General features: G+C 41.5%; 1 protein-coding gene and 1 pseudogene across 4 annotated transcripts in view; one reads left to right on the forward strand and one right to left on the reverse strand.

The window, feature by feature from the left end:
• Nucleotides 1-2,535: 2,535 nt before the first annotated feature.
• D2hgdh (D-2-hydroxyglutarate dehydrogenase) overlaps nucleotides 2,536-14,330 on the reverse strand; it is a 37,768-nt gene continuing 25,973 nt past the window's right edge. For all 4 annotated transcript variants that reach the window (XM_045148188.1, XM_045148190.1, XM_045148189.1 and 1 more), the window contains 2 exons: nucleotides 5,068-5,233; nucleotides 2,536-4,330 (listed from right to left, as the gene is read on the reverse strand). In XM_045148188.1, coding sequence (XP_045004123.1) covers nucleotides 4,071-4,330; nucleotides 5,068-5,233 — 426 coding nt within the window. In that variant the 3' untranslated portion in view covers nucleotides 2,536-4,070. The remainder of the gene's footprint in view (nucleotides 4,331-5,067; nucleotides 5,234-14,330) is intronic.
• LOC101604698 lies at nucleotides 6,813-7,909 on the forward strand (annotated as a pseudogene).

The raw sequence follows: 14,330 nt of genomic DNA on the forward strand, positions 1-14,330 counted from the left end.
TATAGGAAAATATGGAGGAGGGGAGTGACCGACAGATTATCATTAAATTATTTAACAGAAAAAAAAACAGATGCAAGAGAGAGTGATCCCCTCCTCTCCTCTTTCTTCTTGGCTTAAGTGAACGTTCCTGCCTATAAGCTACCTTGCTGGGCTTTCTGGGACCTGCACAGTACTGGATGCATCATGGGCCAACAAGTGCCTTTGTCCTTGTTTAAGCTGACTAATCATGGACTCTGGATGGGCGGGCTTTCCCTCATTTGATAGAAATCCAGCTTCTTCTGGGACAGCAGAGTTTTCCAGCTCTGGAATCCCCTCTGCCATAAGCAGTCTGGGTTCTACATTTTAAATCTTTAATCGGCAGAGAAAAAACAAGCCCCAACACATCCTTAAATGGCATCATCTCTGGGATCTCAGTTTGGAATTCATAATCACCAACTCAGAGTCACCTCAAGGTCAGTATGAACCAAGCAAAACCAGTAATGAGGTGAGAATAGCCATTGCATTTCAAGCATCTACCTGGCTCTCCTGACTAGGGGAAGCCCCCAGCCATGGATAGAATAGCTGAATGGTTTTCTTGACCTCCTTTGTCCTCTCTCCTTAGGTCTGAGCAGCAGCCCTCATTGTAACCTGAAGAAATGGTCAGAGTTCCTCAGAGAACTTGATAGAATGTACTCGGCCAGTGGTACAGGATTCATGCGTAATGCACAGACTGGGGCTCATGTGGGTGAAACCTTGTGCACAGCAAGTGGTGGGTAAAGAAAACTCCATGTGGTGCCAAGTCTCTATAGAGCTGCAATCCATACTAGGTGGCAGATGACAACAGGGTGGCATAGAAATGCCACACTCCACAGGCAAGGACCATGTCACTGTGACTTGCTCAGCAAAAACAATATCACAGTTGGACAGAAAGCTAAAACAGTCTCATCTGCTTTGTCCTAAAGCCTACCATCTAATATCTGAATATAGGCTAAATGGATTGCTGAATGAATGGTTAGAGACACTTGCTAGTGACTGCATCTTTCTGATAACTTTCTTATTTGCTTCTCATTTTAGAGGAAATAAAATGTTTTACCTGTAGACCTTTTGGTTTCTGTATTGCATGTGGTAAATTACAGTATTTTTTTTTTTAATTTCTAAAGAGAGAATAGGTACACCAGAGCCTTAACCACTAAGCCATCTCTCCAGCCCAGTATGTTTTTCTTCATCCAGGTATCCCAACAGATTGAAATAGGCAATGTGCACATTCTATTTACTCCATTCCTTCTGCTAGTACTGCTTTGGGCTTAGGTAAGTATGTGTCTGAGATGTGCCGTGAGCAGGGTTCCAAAAGAGATTAGTCATAGATCCTATACAGGCAGGCTAAGATCAACCAGGCAAATCTAGATTGTAAAACAGTTAGTAACATTGGTAAAGATCTTTAAGGTCCTATCCATAAAGACATAAATTGGTAAGAGTTTAAATCAATAGACTTCATACAGAGTAGCACTGGTAAGGACCTAAATCCGTAGTCTCATCCACAGGTTCTAAATCTGTACGCCTTTAGGGTATCATCAGTAATAGTCAAAATCTGTAGACCCAATTTACCTTGATAAGGATTTAAATCTATAGACCCTAGACTTTCAAGTGCTCTTAAGAACACTTTATGTGTAGGCTTTCTTTGCTCTAAAATGCTCAGTCACCTTGGCATTCTTGCCTGCCATGGGGCTACATGTGCCCTGGCTAGGGGAATGATCTTGAGGCTCCCAGGGCTAACTAGATAGAAGTGCTACAGTACTTGCCTCACAAATATGAAGAAAAAGTCCCTTCCTAGCGATAGCCTACCAGCTCTGGGTCCAACTAGATTTTAGGCTTCCAGCAACTACAAGTATCAGAGATGGAAGGGATAGAAGAGGACGACAGCAAGGAAATGAAAATACACTGCACAGTCATACCAGTATGGCAGCTCCAAACAGACCTTTGAAGATCTAGTTCCCTGGCTATGAGAATAGGTATAGAGCATGAAAACAGACATCTTTTCATATAGGATTCAAGGACCTTCTAGAGACATCTGGATAAAGTAGCTTAGGCTGGTACTTCTCTAGCATTGCAGATGGGTTCTATGAGAAACCCCCTTGCCTTTTCTGCTAAAACACGGGGACTTTGATACCTACTTTGAGAGCCTACAAAAAAAATTAGCCTCAGAATCTTAAAAGGAAGGCATTAATTATCCTTTCAACTTGTGTGCCTGGCCTAAAATACCCTTTAGGAAATGAGGAAACTTGGCTCCCTAAGAGAACTATAAATAGTCTGAGATTCCCCCATGTCCAACTCTTTATCATCTACCCATTCCCTAAGACCCACAAGCAGTTGAAGGAATTATTTGGGAGTGACAGGATTTTGACAGATGTGATAGTCACCCATTTCATTTATTTATTTATTTATTTATTTAGAGACAGAATTGACACAACAGGGCCTCCAGCCACTACAATCAAACTCCAGATGTGTGCACCACTTTGTGCACATGTGCAACTTTATGTGCATGCACCACCTTGTGCATCTGGCTTACATGGGATCTGGAGAGTCAAATATGGATCCTTAGGCTTTGCAAGCAAGTGCCTTAACTACTAAGCCATCTCTCTAACTCAGGATCACACTTTTAATCCCAGCACCAGGTATTTTAGGGGATTATTGGGAGTCACAAGATTCTGCTAGGTATGGTGGCTCACTCCTCTAATCCAAGAAATTGAGAAATGGAGGCTGTAGGATTAGGAGTTTGAGTTTAGCCTGCCCCTAGGCAATGACAACAGTTCTCTTAATACCTGAGGCTACCAAATTAACTTTAGGAATGCTTCTCATGTCTTAAAATATATGTCAAGTGCTGGAGAGATGGCTTAGTGGTTAAGGCACTTGCCTGTGAAGCCTAAAGATCCAGGTTCAATTCCCCAGTACCCACGTAAGTCAGATGCACAGGGTGGCACATGTGTCTGGGATTTGCTTGTAGTGGCTAGGGGGCCCTGGTGTGCCCATTTTTTCTCTCTTGCTCTCAAATAAATAATATCTTTAAAGAAGATGTCAAGACTCTATTCTACTTGCTTTTTAACAAAACAATATTTAGGTCTTTTAAATTTGTTGATAAAAATTATTTCCAGGGCTATTAACATGTTCTGTCTGTACTTACCACTGTTAGATAATTAAGATATGTATACCTGCTTTGTATGTTACTAATAGACCTTCATATGTGTTTCAGGTATAGTAACAACTGCCAAAAATACAAGGACACACTCCAATACCCAGAAGCTGACTACCAGGTAAGAGTGTTCCTCCATGGACTCTTAGATAGCCTTCCCTCCAGAGGAATGCTAGCACCACCCCTTTTCAGCATGAACTTAGAGAGGTCACCGCCCCACTTCCCTAACAGCTGCTGGGAGGGGAACTGAACCATGATAGAAGCTAGAATGTCACTGCAGGACAGAACCAGAAGGATCAAGCTTGGTGAGAAATCAAAGTCCATCACACCTGCCACTTACTAGAAAGGCTTTCCAGAATGGGTGAACAGCACAGTCCTGTCACTCTGGTCAGGACCTGCTTGATGTGGCAACAGATTCCACTCAGCCCAGGTGGATAAGTCTCAGTGCTCTGGGCTTCTCAGTTACCAACTTGGAGCCAGTCATCTCTGCCGGCAGCCCTTACAGGGTACACCACATAGGTACAATGGCAAGGACATGTGGCACACCTCCTGGGGCTGTATCAGACACAGCAGGTCCTCAGGGGCCATCACAGGGAACAGGAGACTTGGGGTGGGAAAGCTGCCCACCTCCCTGGTCTCTCTGGAATTAGCCAGCAGAAGGGCAAGGGGGCACGAGCCATGCAGCTGTGTTGACTCTGTGCCCCCACAGAATGGCAGCATGGCTGGGAGAGCCCTGCCTAAGAGCTGGGCATCCTTGAACCACTGATCTGGCTCCACAGAGCTGGCCAGTGGGAGACTGGCCACCTTTCCTATTGCAAGTGCCACCAGCTAGGAGGCCTTCAGGCCCACCAGCCCTGCAGGCCCAAGGACCCTGATGTGCTACAGCATGTACATGCTATGGCAGTCAGGCCTGAGCAGGCAATGTCTTATAGGGGTTCAAGATGCCCTTGGGGTCCAGGAGGGCCTTGAGCTGCTGCATCAGCTGCACGGCCACTGGTGGCTTGCTGTAGCCAAGCACGTGTCTCTTCTTGAAGCCTACACCGTGCTCAGCACTGACACTGCCCCGCTGCTCTGCAGTCCAGGTATACACATAGGGCTCCAGGATGCCCAGTAGTGCCTCACTGAAGGCCTCTGCTGTCACATTCAGATGCAGGTTGCCATCCCCTGGCAAATAAGAGCAAGTGGTTAAGACAGGTTGGCCCCATAAGCCTGCCAAAAGGGCCTCTCCAGATCTCAAAGATCCCTCAGTCATGCCCCTCCATGCCCAAGGACTGCCCTTGTTCCCTACCCCCATCTTGGTCTGAACCATACATCTTGCTCCATTCCTTCAATCGCTTTTGACTACAGAAGGTGACTGCCCCATCTTACCGAGCTTCAAGGCAAATGACCCCCTCCCTCCACAGTGCCATGAGGACATGTGGGAAGCCAAAAAATGAGTCATATTCCGCATCCACACTACTGCTCCTGCCCTAGCTCCACAGCCACACTGCTGGCCCAGCCCCAACATACTTCCCATGACTTGGCTTTCAGACACCATGGATGGAATATGCCAGAAACAGGGATAAACTGGTCTTCTCTATGAATTAACAGAGTATTCTAAAGTACTGCTTTTCCATCCTCTCCAAAACGATGTGAAACTGGTTGTGAAGCTCTACGGTCTGAAGAGGCGGGGTAGTGAGAGCTAGTGCAGCACATCACCCTACCTTTCTGTGAGGCCCTGTGCCTCCTGCCTGCCTGCTTCAATCACACACCAGCAGATTTTTCCAAAACATATGAGATATGAAACATGGCTTTCCCAATCCAGGGCTTGCTCCCATCACTGGGACAAGCTGAGCTGATAAGGTTGGCTGCAGAGGTCACCACAATGGATCTTTGCATCTCACTGTGATCATACTACTTACCCAAGTGCCCATAGCCCACTACATGCTTGGCACTAGAGCCAAGGCGAGTGCGCAGGTCAGTCACAAGGTCATAGAGCCTCTCCACAGGGAGGGAGATATCATACTTGAACACGTATCCATCATGGCTGAGTGCCTCGGTGATCCTCTCCCGTAGGGCCCACAGCATCTAGGATAGTTAAAGAAGAAGCTGGTCAGATCTACCGCAGCTGGGATCTTAGGTGCAAACCACTAAAATGTGCCTGCTTTGATCTTGGTTTTCACACAGATGTGCAGGAATCTGGGCTGCTAGAAAGCTCCATGAGTCAAGGGAGGAGGCTGGAATAGGGAAACTGAGGCAGAGTAAGCAAAGGGGTGTGGGGGAAGAGGTTCTTTCAGAGGAGCCACACTATGAGTGATATAGCTTTCATTTGCCCAGCAGGAGCACATAGCACTGGCAAGGGCAACCCAGAAGGCTGCACTTGAGATGGGGAAGGAAGTTGCAGGGGGCCTCCACTCCTCTCCTACCTCCCCTTCTGTCTGTCTGTCTCTCTCTCTCCCCCCTCTCTTCTCTCTACCTAGCTTCCTATTTACCACGGGTTGGCACTGTTGTCCTGTGTGGGTTCACATTCCCGCCCAAGAGGTGGAGGTGTCCCTGTGGCTAGAGCACCCACAAGGCACTGCGGGGAATGTTTAACAGGTGTCAAAATGGCATCCAGATTTGGCAACTTAGAGTAGGAAAGAAGGCAATGGCAGTTCAAAATCTGAAGTCTTTTCCAATAAATGGACTACCCTTAGCACAAAATGGGGAGAAACCACAGTTATAGCTAAATTAGGGAAGACGAGGCCCAATTTCAAACCAGACATCCAAGAAATTCCAAAGAAAGCTAAAGTCAAAGATGATACTAGAGATCCTTTGGGTGTTGATAGTGATAAGTCTCTTTCTTCAGGGAATTTAGGCCAGGATGAGAGTTCCTCTTACTCTGAAACTAGTGAAGCTGCTCAGCTGGATGAAGTCACTTCTGTACTTGAAGCTAATAGCAAAATCATTTCAGTAGTGGGAGAAGGACAGCATTGTTTCTTAGAGATGCTTACTTTTGGAGGATACTTTGTTTGGGGAAAAAAAAAAATGAACAAACAGGATCCTAGAAGATGAGGCAAGCAAATGTACCTGCACTAAATTAATGACTTCAGACAGAAAGGACTAATCCTGCACATGACCAGATGGCACAGAGCACAACAGGGTTTCCAGAAACTTGTGGCTTGAAGTCTGACCACTCTCTTGCTGCCTCAGCTCCACCTTCCATAGTTGCCTTATGACTTGCCCACTGCTTTCATGTTTCTGACCAAATGATTATGTTATAGAAAATGGGAGTCTGGACCAGCATAAATAAATGTCACCAAAAACAAGTAGATAAGAGAATCAAATGAACATTAATATGAGGAATTCTAGTTCAACAACACAGAGGCTTAGTAATGTTTTATAAGTAATTTTTCCCACTTGATTTTTTCTTTTATAAAATCCCATACAGTCGTGTTTATGACACAGCCATTTAATATATGTACAAATTGTAAAGAATATGGATAGGGAGCTGCCTTTGTATGCCAAGCTGCCCACCCATCCTTTTAACAATGGGCGGCACAAGCAGCCTGAGCTTCACAGTGCAGTGTGGGCACTCACTGCATGCTGGCTGAGCTGGGCCTGTGAGGGTCTCGGTTCTGGACTGGAGGGGCCAAGTCAAACCTACCAGGCACACTGCCAGGGTCCCATGGAGCTGGAGGAAAAGTGGTGGCAAGGACAGCTGGCTGCAGACATCTACCAGGCACAAGGAGCTAAAGTTGCCCTCTTACGAAGGCCAGTCCCCTCAACTGAGTCTCAGGTGATACTTTGCTGACTTGATTGCCAATGTGAACAATTGCTTCACACTCTGCCCTTCTGCTGGACATCTTGCCTTCTATTTGTTGGACCTATTTATGGATCACTATGACATCTCTATCCAGCAACTGCATTTAGTTGAGCTTTCCTCTCTGCTTCTAGCAAGTAAATCTGAAGAAAAAGAAGATAGTGTGCCTAAGTTGGAGCAGCTCAGCAGCCTGGGTTGTATGACTAACATGAATCTAGTGCTTACAAAGCAAAATTTGCTACATATGGAATTATTATTATTAGAAACCTTTCAGTGGAACCTCTGCCTTCCAACAGCTGCCCATTTCACTGAGTACTATCTCTCTGAAGCAGTAGATGAAAAAGATCTCCACGATGGTTGGCCAATGATTTGCTCAGAAAAAACTAAACCCTACATAGCCAAGTATGCAGATTACTTCCTGGAAGTGCCTTTCTAAATTATGCACGTTCTTTAGCAGCTGCTATATGTGTGACTTCTTCAAAGATTATATTTTGTCTTTTTCCAATGTGGCCTATGAGACTACATCATCTCACTACTTACTCCTGGGATTTCTTATTGAGCAGCTGTTGATTGCTCACAATAATGATGTGAAAGAAGCAAACAAACAGGGAAGACATATGGGCCCTCAGTCAGCACAGCTTCAGTGTGTTCCAGAGAGCCTCCCAGCCCTCAAAGCCAGTTCACTTTCAGCAACCTCAGTGTCTTCACCAGACCTCACTCCAGTATCAAAAATCCTGTATCAGAACCACCAAGCTGCCCACAGATCTTCTCTATTATACACACTTCAGACATAGCCTGCTGGCTTCCATTCTAGTGTTCAGGGCCTTGGGCACATGCAGACTGGTGCTGGGATGTCCCTAACGATACCAGTGTAAATTAAAACCTGTCTGATCATTTCTTATACCTAGAGCCATCAAGTAAATGAACATTACCCATATATTACTCCGTGTTTTGAGAAGTGATTATTTGTACAGGTCATAACTGACCCAGACTATTTTGTGACTTGTGTAGCTCTGGTGCAAGCTTTTTGTAAACCTCTCCTCAGAAGGAAAAGGGATCCAAATAACACCAAAACTCTTTATGTACCAGCACCAGGAATACTTTTGTTACACCATTCATACCTAGAAGGACTAAGCCAACTGTCTAACAGTGCGTGCATGTGTGTGTGTGTGTGTGTGTGTGTGTGTGTGTGTGTGTGTGCGTGTGAAATCCTGTCACAACAAATCCCTGTGTGACAATTGGTCCAAATATTTCAAAACACTCCATACAGCAGAAAATTTGGAGACACAATTTGCCAGTTTGAGATGACCTGTGATAGGCTTTGGACCTTATTTTACATATATGTCAAAGACTAGCGTTTATCTGTGGACTTGGACCAAAATATCTCTTTTATGAAGGAAAGTTACAGTCTTAATTTTTGAACGAACATTTCTTAACTCTGGAGTTTTGAGTTTTATTTTTGACCTACAGGTGGGTTTCTAACTAAATTTAAACTCATGAATTGCCAAGTATACTAATCCATGCAGTTAAAAAAACAGATTAATTTATATAACTTTTCATAAATAATGTATCTGAATTTATATGCTAAAATTAGGGGTGAAGCAGATATTTTATCTTGAAATCATGATAATTTTTGTTTTGTTCAGTTTTTTGTTTCCACTAAGTGATCGGCCACAAATATTTAGAATTCAAACACACTTAACTCAGGGCATTTGTACTACTTGGAAATACTTAACTGTAATTCAACATACTTTGGGAATGTTATAGTGTGAACTACCTTTATAACATAGGCAACATTACTCATGCTAGGATGTGTTTTTAAATGAGAGCGTAATACTGTACCACAGAATAAATGAAGTGGTTCATATGATTCATAGTACATATGTGTGTGTGTATATATATATATATATATATATATATATATATACTTTGTATCACTCAGTGTTTTGTATACAGATTTGTTATTATCCTCTTAAAAGTTTTCTCAAGAAATGGCATGACTAAAATATTAGAACTAGAATAAAGTCCAGTAGGTTTATTCTGGAGTGGAGGGTATCTAAGGTAGTACTCAGGTTGGAGTAATATAGCACTTTGTTATGTCAAGAGTGGTTTTATAAACAACTTTAGAATCCAGCTAGTCAGTAAGCAAGGAGGGGTACTGATTACAAAATGTATTTGGCCATTTTCATTAGGTTGGCCTCACAACTGCCCTAGGACATTTCATTATGTTGGTAGTGAATAAAAATAGCAATAATTAGCTGGGTGTGGTGGCGCACGCCTTTAATCCCAGCACTCGGGAGGCAGAGGTAAGAGGATCATGGTGAGTTGAAGGCCACCCTGAGAGTACATAATGACTTCCAGGTCAGCCTGGGCTAGAATGAAACCCTACCTTGAAAAAAAGAAAAAGAAAAGAAAAAATAGCAATAACTGTCATTATAGCAAGGGCAACTTGGACATAAAACACTTGGAGGAAATAAACTTAAAAAGGAAAACATGTGAGCTGGGCATTGTGGCATACACCTTTAATCCCAGCATTTGGGAAGCAGAGGTAGTAGGATTGCCAAGAGTTTGAGGCCACCCTGAAACTACATAGTGAATTCCAGGTCAGTCTGAGCTACAGCAAGACCCTGCCTTGAACCCCCCCTCCCACAAAAAGGTGAAAAATGTAATAACTGATAAACTGCATACACTGTGCTCTTATCATGGGAAAAGAGAGATTTGGTGAAGGGAAATTTTTTGGTTTAAAAACTAGAAAGGGGTGTGTGTGTGTGTGTGTGTGTGTTTTAAATGGCACTTGAAATAGGAAGGAAGCTGTGTGGCAGATATATGACTGCCACAGTGTATATTGAAGTAAACTTATTATTATAAAGATGTGGGTATGCAGCAGGAATCTCAGTAATCAAGCCAATGGCCTTCGTGAGGAAAGGGTAGGGTTCCCTTGGATGAATGTTCCTGGGTGGATTCTGCCAGCATGAATTCTTAGAGAAATGTCCTTTACTTAAAAGGAAAATACTTTTATCTTTAAAGTAAACATCATGTGGAATTACTAGTCTGGTAAATGAAACAAGAAAGCCACTCAGGTTAAGAACTCTGCAATTTTCAAGGATGAAAATTGTTTTCTGAACATATGTTTCCCTCTTTAAAAGGCTACTAATTGGATTTTAGTAATTCTTAACCTTAATAAAACTTGAATTATTGAAGGGCAAAGTAGATTCAAAAAATAATGTATCTTTCACATTCACAAATGTTGTAGTGCTGCAACCTGTAGTTCAGTTTTCAGTATTCTAACTACCTCAGTATCACTATGAATGTAAGATGATGGGAATAGGGTCCTAACTTGGAACAACAGACAGTGCCTATTGTAACTTAATGTTTGGGCAGTGCTATTACTGATTGAGTATATGTAATTCTTGTGATAAAAGAATATTTGCCTTTTAAAAAGCTTACTAACACTTTTCCAATTTATATTTAAAAAGCTAAAGAACACTGGATGAATCTTTTTTTGGGGGGGGGTAGAATAAAATATTTGATGACTCTTGCTGCATACCTGGGGTGGAGTAGCTGAAAAAGCAGCTATTTTTACTGCATTAGGTGTCGGTATAAATATAACCCAACAACTGTTAGCTTTTGGGAGTGGGAGGAATTTTGTTATAATTTATTAATTAATCTTTAAAATTTTTTTCTTTTGATATTACCAGACCATCATTAAATATGTGCTGTGAAGAAATTAATAATGTATAAAGGACTTTACCCAAGTCCATTAAAAAAACACTATTCAAGTACAAAATGTAAACCAAAATATATCTCTCCTGTACATTAAATGCAAATAGTGAGTAAGGTGCTGAAGTCTACACAGTGAAATTAGATGAGTACTATGCACTTAATTTTAAAATAAAACTAGTTTTCACTTTAAAAAAATATGTATAGGGCTGGAGAGATGGCTTGGCGGTTAAGCGCTTGCCTGTGAAGCCTAAGGACCCTGGTTCAAGGCTCGGTTCCCCAGGTCCCACGTTAGCCAGATGCACAAGGGGGCGCACGCGTCTGGAGTTCGTTTGCAGAGGCTGGAAGCCCTGGCGCGCCCATTCTCTCTCTCTCCCTCTATCTGTCTTTCTCTCTGTGTCTGTCGTTCTCAAATAAATAAATAAAAATTAAAAAAATAAATAAATAAATAATATGTATAAATAATTTACATAGATGTAAGAGCACATGGAAGCCAACATATAAGTAAATTGTTTAAAAATTGTACAGTAAAAACAAAAGCTATATAATAAATAAACAGTATGCATCTGGAGTTCATTTGCAGTGGCTAGAGGCCCTGGCACACCCATTCTCTCTCTCTCCCCCCCCCCCCGTCACTAATAAATGAATAAATCTTAAAAAAAAAAAAAAAAGGTCAGCCGGGCGTGGGGGTGCACGCCTTTAGTCCCAGCACTCAGGAGGCAGAGGTAGGAGGATTGCCATGAGTTCAAGGCCACCCTGAGATGACAGAGTTAATTCCAGGCCAGCCTGGACCAGAGTGAAACCCTACCTTGAAAAACCAAAAAAAAAAAAAAAAAAAAAAAGAATTCAGGATAGAGTAGAAAGAGAAAAATTTCAATCTCCAGAGGTTTAGGATGCATTTTCAACAAATCATAGAAGAAAAATTTCCCCAAATTGGGAAATAAATGCCTATGCATATACAAGAAGCTTTTAGAACACCAAACAGACAAAACCTGTAACAAACCTCTCCTCATCATGTTATAATTAAACTACTAAACATGCAAGCCAAAGAAAATATATTGAAAGCAGTTAGAGAGAAAAAGCAAGTCACCTATAAAGGTAAGCCTATCAGAATAACAGCAGATTATTCAGCACAAACTTTAAATGCCAGAAGGGCTTGGAATGATGATTCCATTTCCAAAAGATAACAACTGTCAACCAAGATTATCCAGCAAAGCTATCTATCCAAACTGAAGGAGAAATAAGGACATTCCACAATAAAAACAGGCTAAAGGACTAAATGACAACTAAGCCAGCTCTACAGAAAATACTTGAAGGAATTCTTAATGCTGAAGAAAAAGCAAAACATACATAGGAGGAAATAGGAAAAAATAAACCATACTCAAATAACAGTTAAAACAAGCAAGTAAAGGGAAAACAGGAAGCACTACAAAATAAGAATAATGGTGAAAATAAGTACATACATTACAATATTAACTTTTAATATCAATGGCCTCAGTGCTCCAACCAAAAGACACAGGCTTGCAGGCTGGATTACGAGGCAGGATCCTGCCATTTGTTACTTCCAAGAAACTCATCTCTCAATAAAAGATAGACCACTGCCTTAGGGTAAAAGGATGAAAAATGGTATTTCAAATGAGTCTAGGAAAAAAGCAGGGGTTGCTATCCTAATATCTGACAGGATAGGTTTCAATCCAACATTAGTGAGGAAAGATAAAGAAGGTCATTTTATACTGATTAAGGGAACACTCAAACAGGAGGACATTGCAATCCTAAACATATATGCACCTAACATGGGTGCTCCCAATTTCATCAAACAAACATTATTAGACTTAAGGTCACAAATAACACCAAACACAATTGTACTGGTTGACTTAAATACCCCACTCTCATAAATTGACAGGTCATTCCAGCAAAAAATAAATAGAGAGACATCTGGATTAAATGGTGTCATGGAACAAATGGACCTGAAAGATATCTACAGAACATTCCAACAAAATGCTGCAGAATATACATTTTTCTCAGCAGCACATGGAACACTCTCTAAAATAGACCATGTATTAGGACACAAAGCAAATCTCCACAAATATAGGAAAATTGAAATAATCCCTTGTATTCTATCTGAACACAATGGGATTAAACAGCAAATCAGCAACAAGAAAAACTACAGAGCATATAGAAAATCATGGAGACTACACAGTATGCTATTGAATGATGAATGGTTCATTGAAGAAATCAAAACTGAAATCAATAAATTCATAGAATCAAATGATTATGAGAACACAATATACCAAAACCTTGGGGACACAATGAATGCACTCCTAAGAGGGAAATTTATAGCTCTAAGTGCCTATATTAAGAAGTTAGAGCCGGGCGTGGTGGTGCACGCCTTTAATCCCAGCACTCGGGAGGCAGAGGTAGGAGGATCGCCATGAGTTCAAGGCCACCCTGAGATGACAGAGTTAATTCCAGGTTGGCCTGGACCAGAGTGAGACCCTACCTCGAAAAACCAAAAAAAAAATAAAAAAAAGAAGAAGTTAGAAGCAATTTAATGCATCACCTTAAGGCCTTGGAAAATGAACAAGGCAAACCAAAAAACAGTAGATGGGAAGAAATAATAAAGATTAAGGCAGAAATTAATGAAATAGAAACAAAAAAGAAATTCAAAGAATGAAAGAAACAAAGAGTTTGTTCTTTGAAAGGATGGACAAGATTGATAAACCCTTAGCAAATCTGACCAGAAGAAAAAGAGACAAAAATTAATAAAATTAGATATGAAAAGGACACCATTACAACAGATACCAAAGAAATTCAGAAAATCCTATGGACATACTTTAAGAATATATACGCAGAATGGAGAGATGGCTTAGCAGTTAAGGCATCTGTCTGCAAAGCCAAAGGCCTCAGGTTCCATTCCCCAGGACCCATGTTAGCCAGATACACAAGGGGCCATATGCATCTGGAGCTTATTTGCAGTGGCTGGAGACCCTGGCATGCCCATTCTCTCTCCCTCTCTCTCTCTTTCTCTCAAGCCCCCCCCCCATCTCTCTCTCCCTCTTTCTCTGTCAAATAAATAAATAAAAATATTTTTAAAATAATATATATGCCTATAAGTTTAAAAATCTGAAAGAAATGGATGATTTCCTTGAGTCATATGTCCTACCAAAATTAAATCAAGATGAGACAAACCATTTAAATAGACCTATAACAAGTACAGAGATCAAAGCAGTTATAAAAAGTTTCCCAACTAATAAAAGTCTAGGCCCAGATGGATTCACTGGTAAATTTTACCCAACCCTCATGGAAGAACTAACACCACTGCTTCTCAAACTTTTCCATAAAATAGAAAAGAAAAGGAATTCTTCCAAATTCCTTCTATGAAGTCAGCGTCACCCTGATACCAAACCAGACAAAGACAGAATAAAAAAAAAAGAAAGAAAATTATAGACCAATCTCCCTCATGAATACAGATGCAAAAATTCTGAACAAAACATTGGCAAGCAGAATACAAGAATATTTAAGAAAGATTATCCACCCCAACCCAGTTGGCTTTATCCCAAGGATACAGGGATGGTTCAACATATACAAATTGATTAATGTAATACACCATATAAATATTCTAAAGGAGGGCTGGAGAGATGGCTTAGCGGTTAAGCGCTTGCC

This window comes from Jaculus jaculus, chromosome 4 (genome assembly GCF_020740685.1).
Source record: "Jaculus jaculus isolate mJacJac1 chromosome 4, mJacJac1.mat.Y.cur, whole genome shotgun sequence".
In the NCBI taxonomy this organism is placed as follows: domain Eukaryota; kingdom Metazoa; phylum Chordata; class Mammalia; order Rodentia; family Dipodidae; genus Jaculus; species Jaculus jaculus.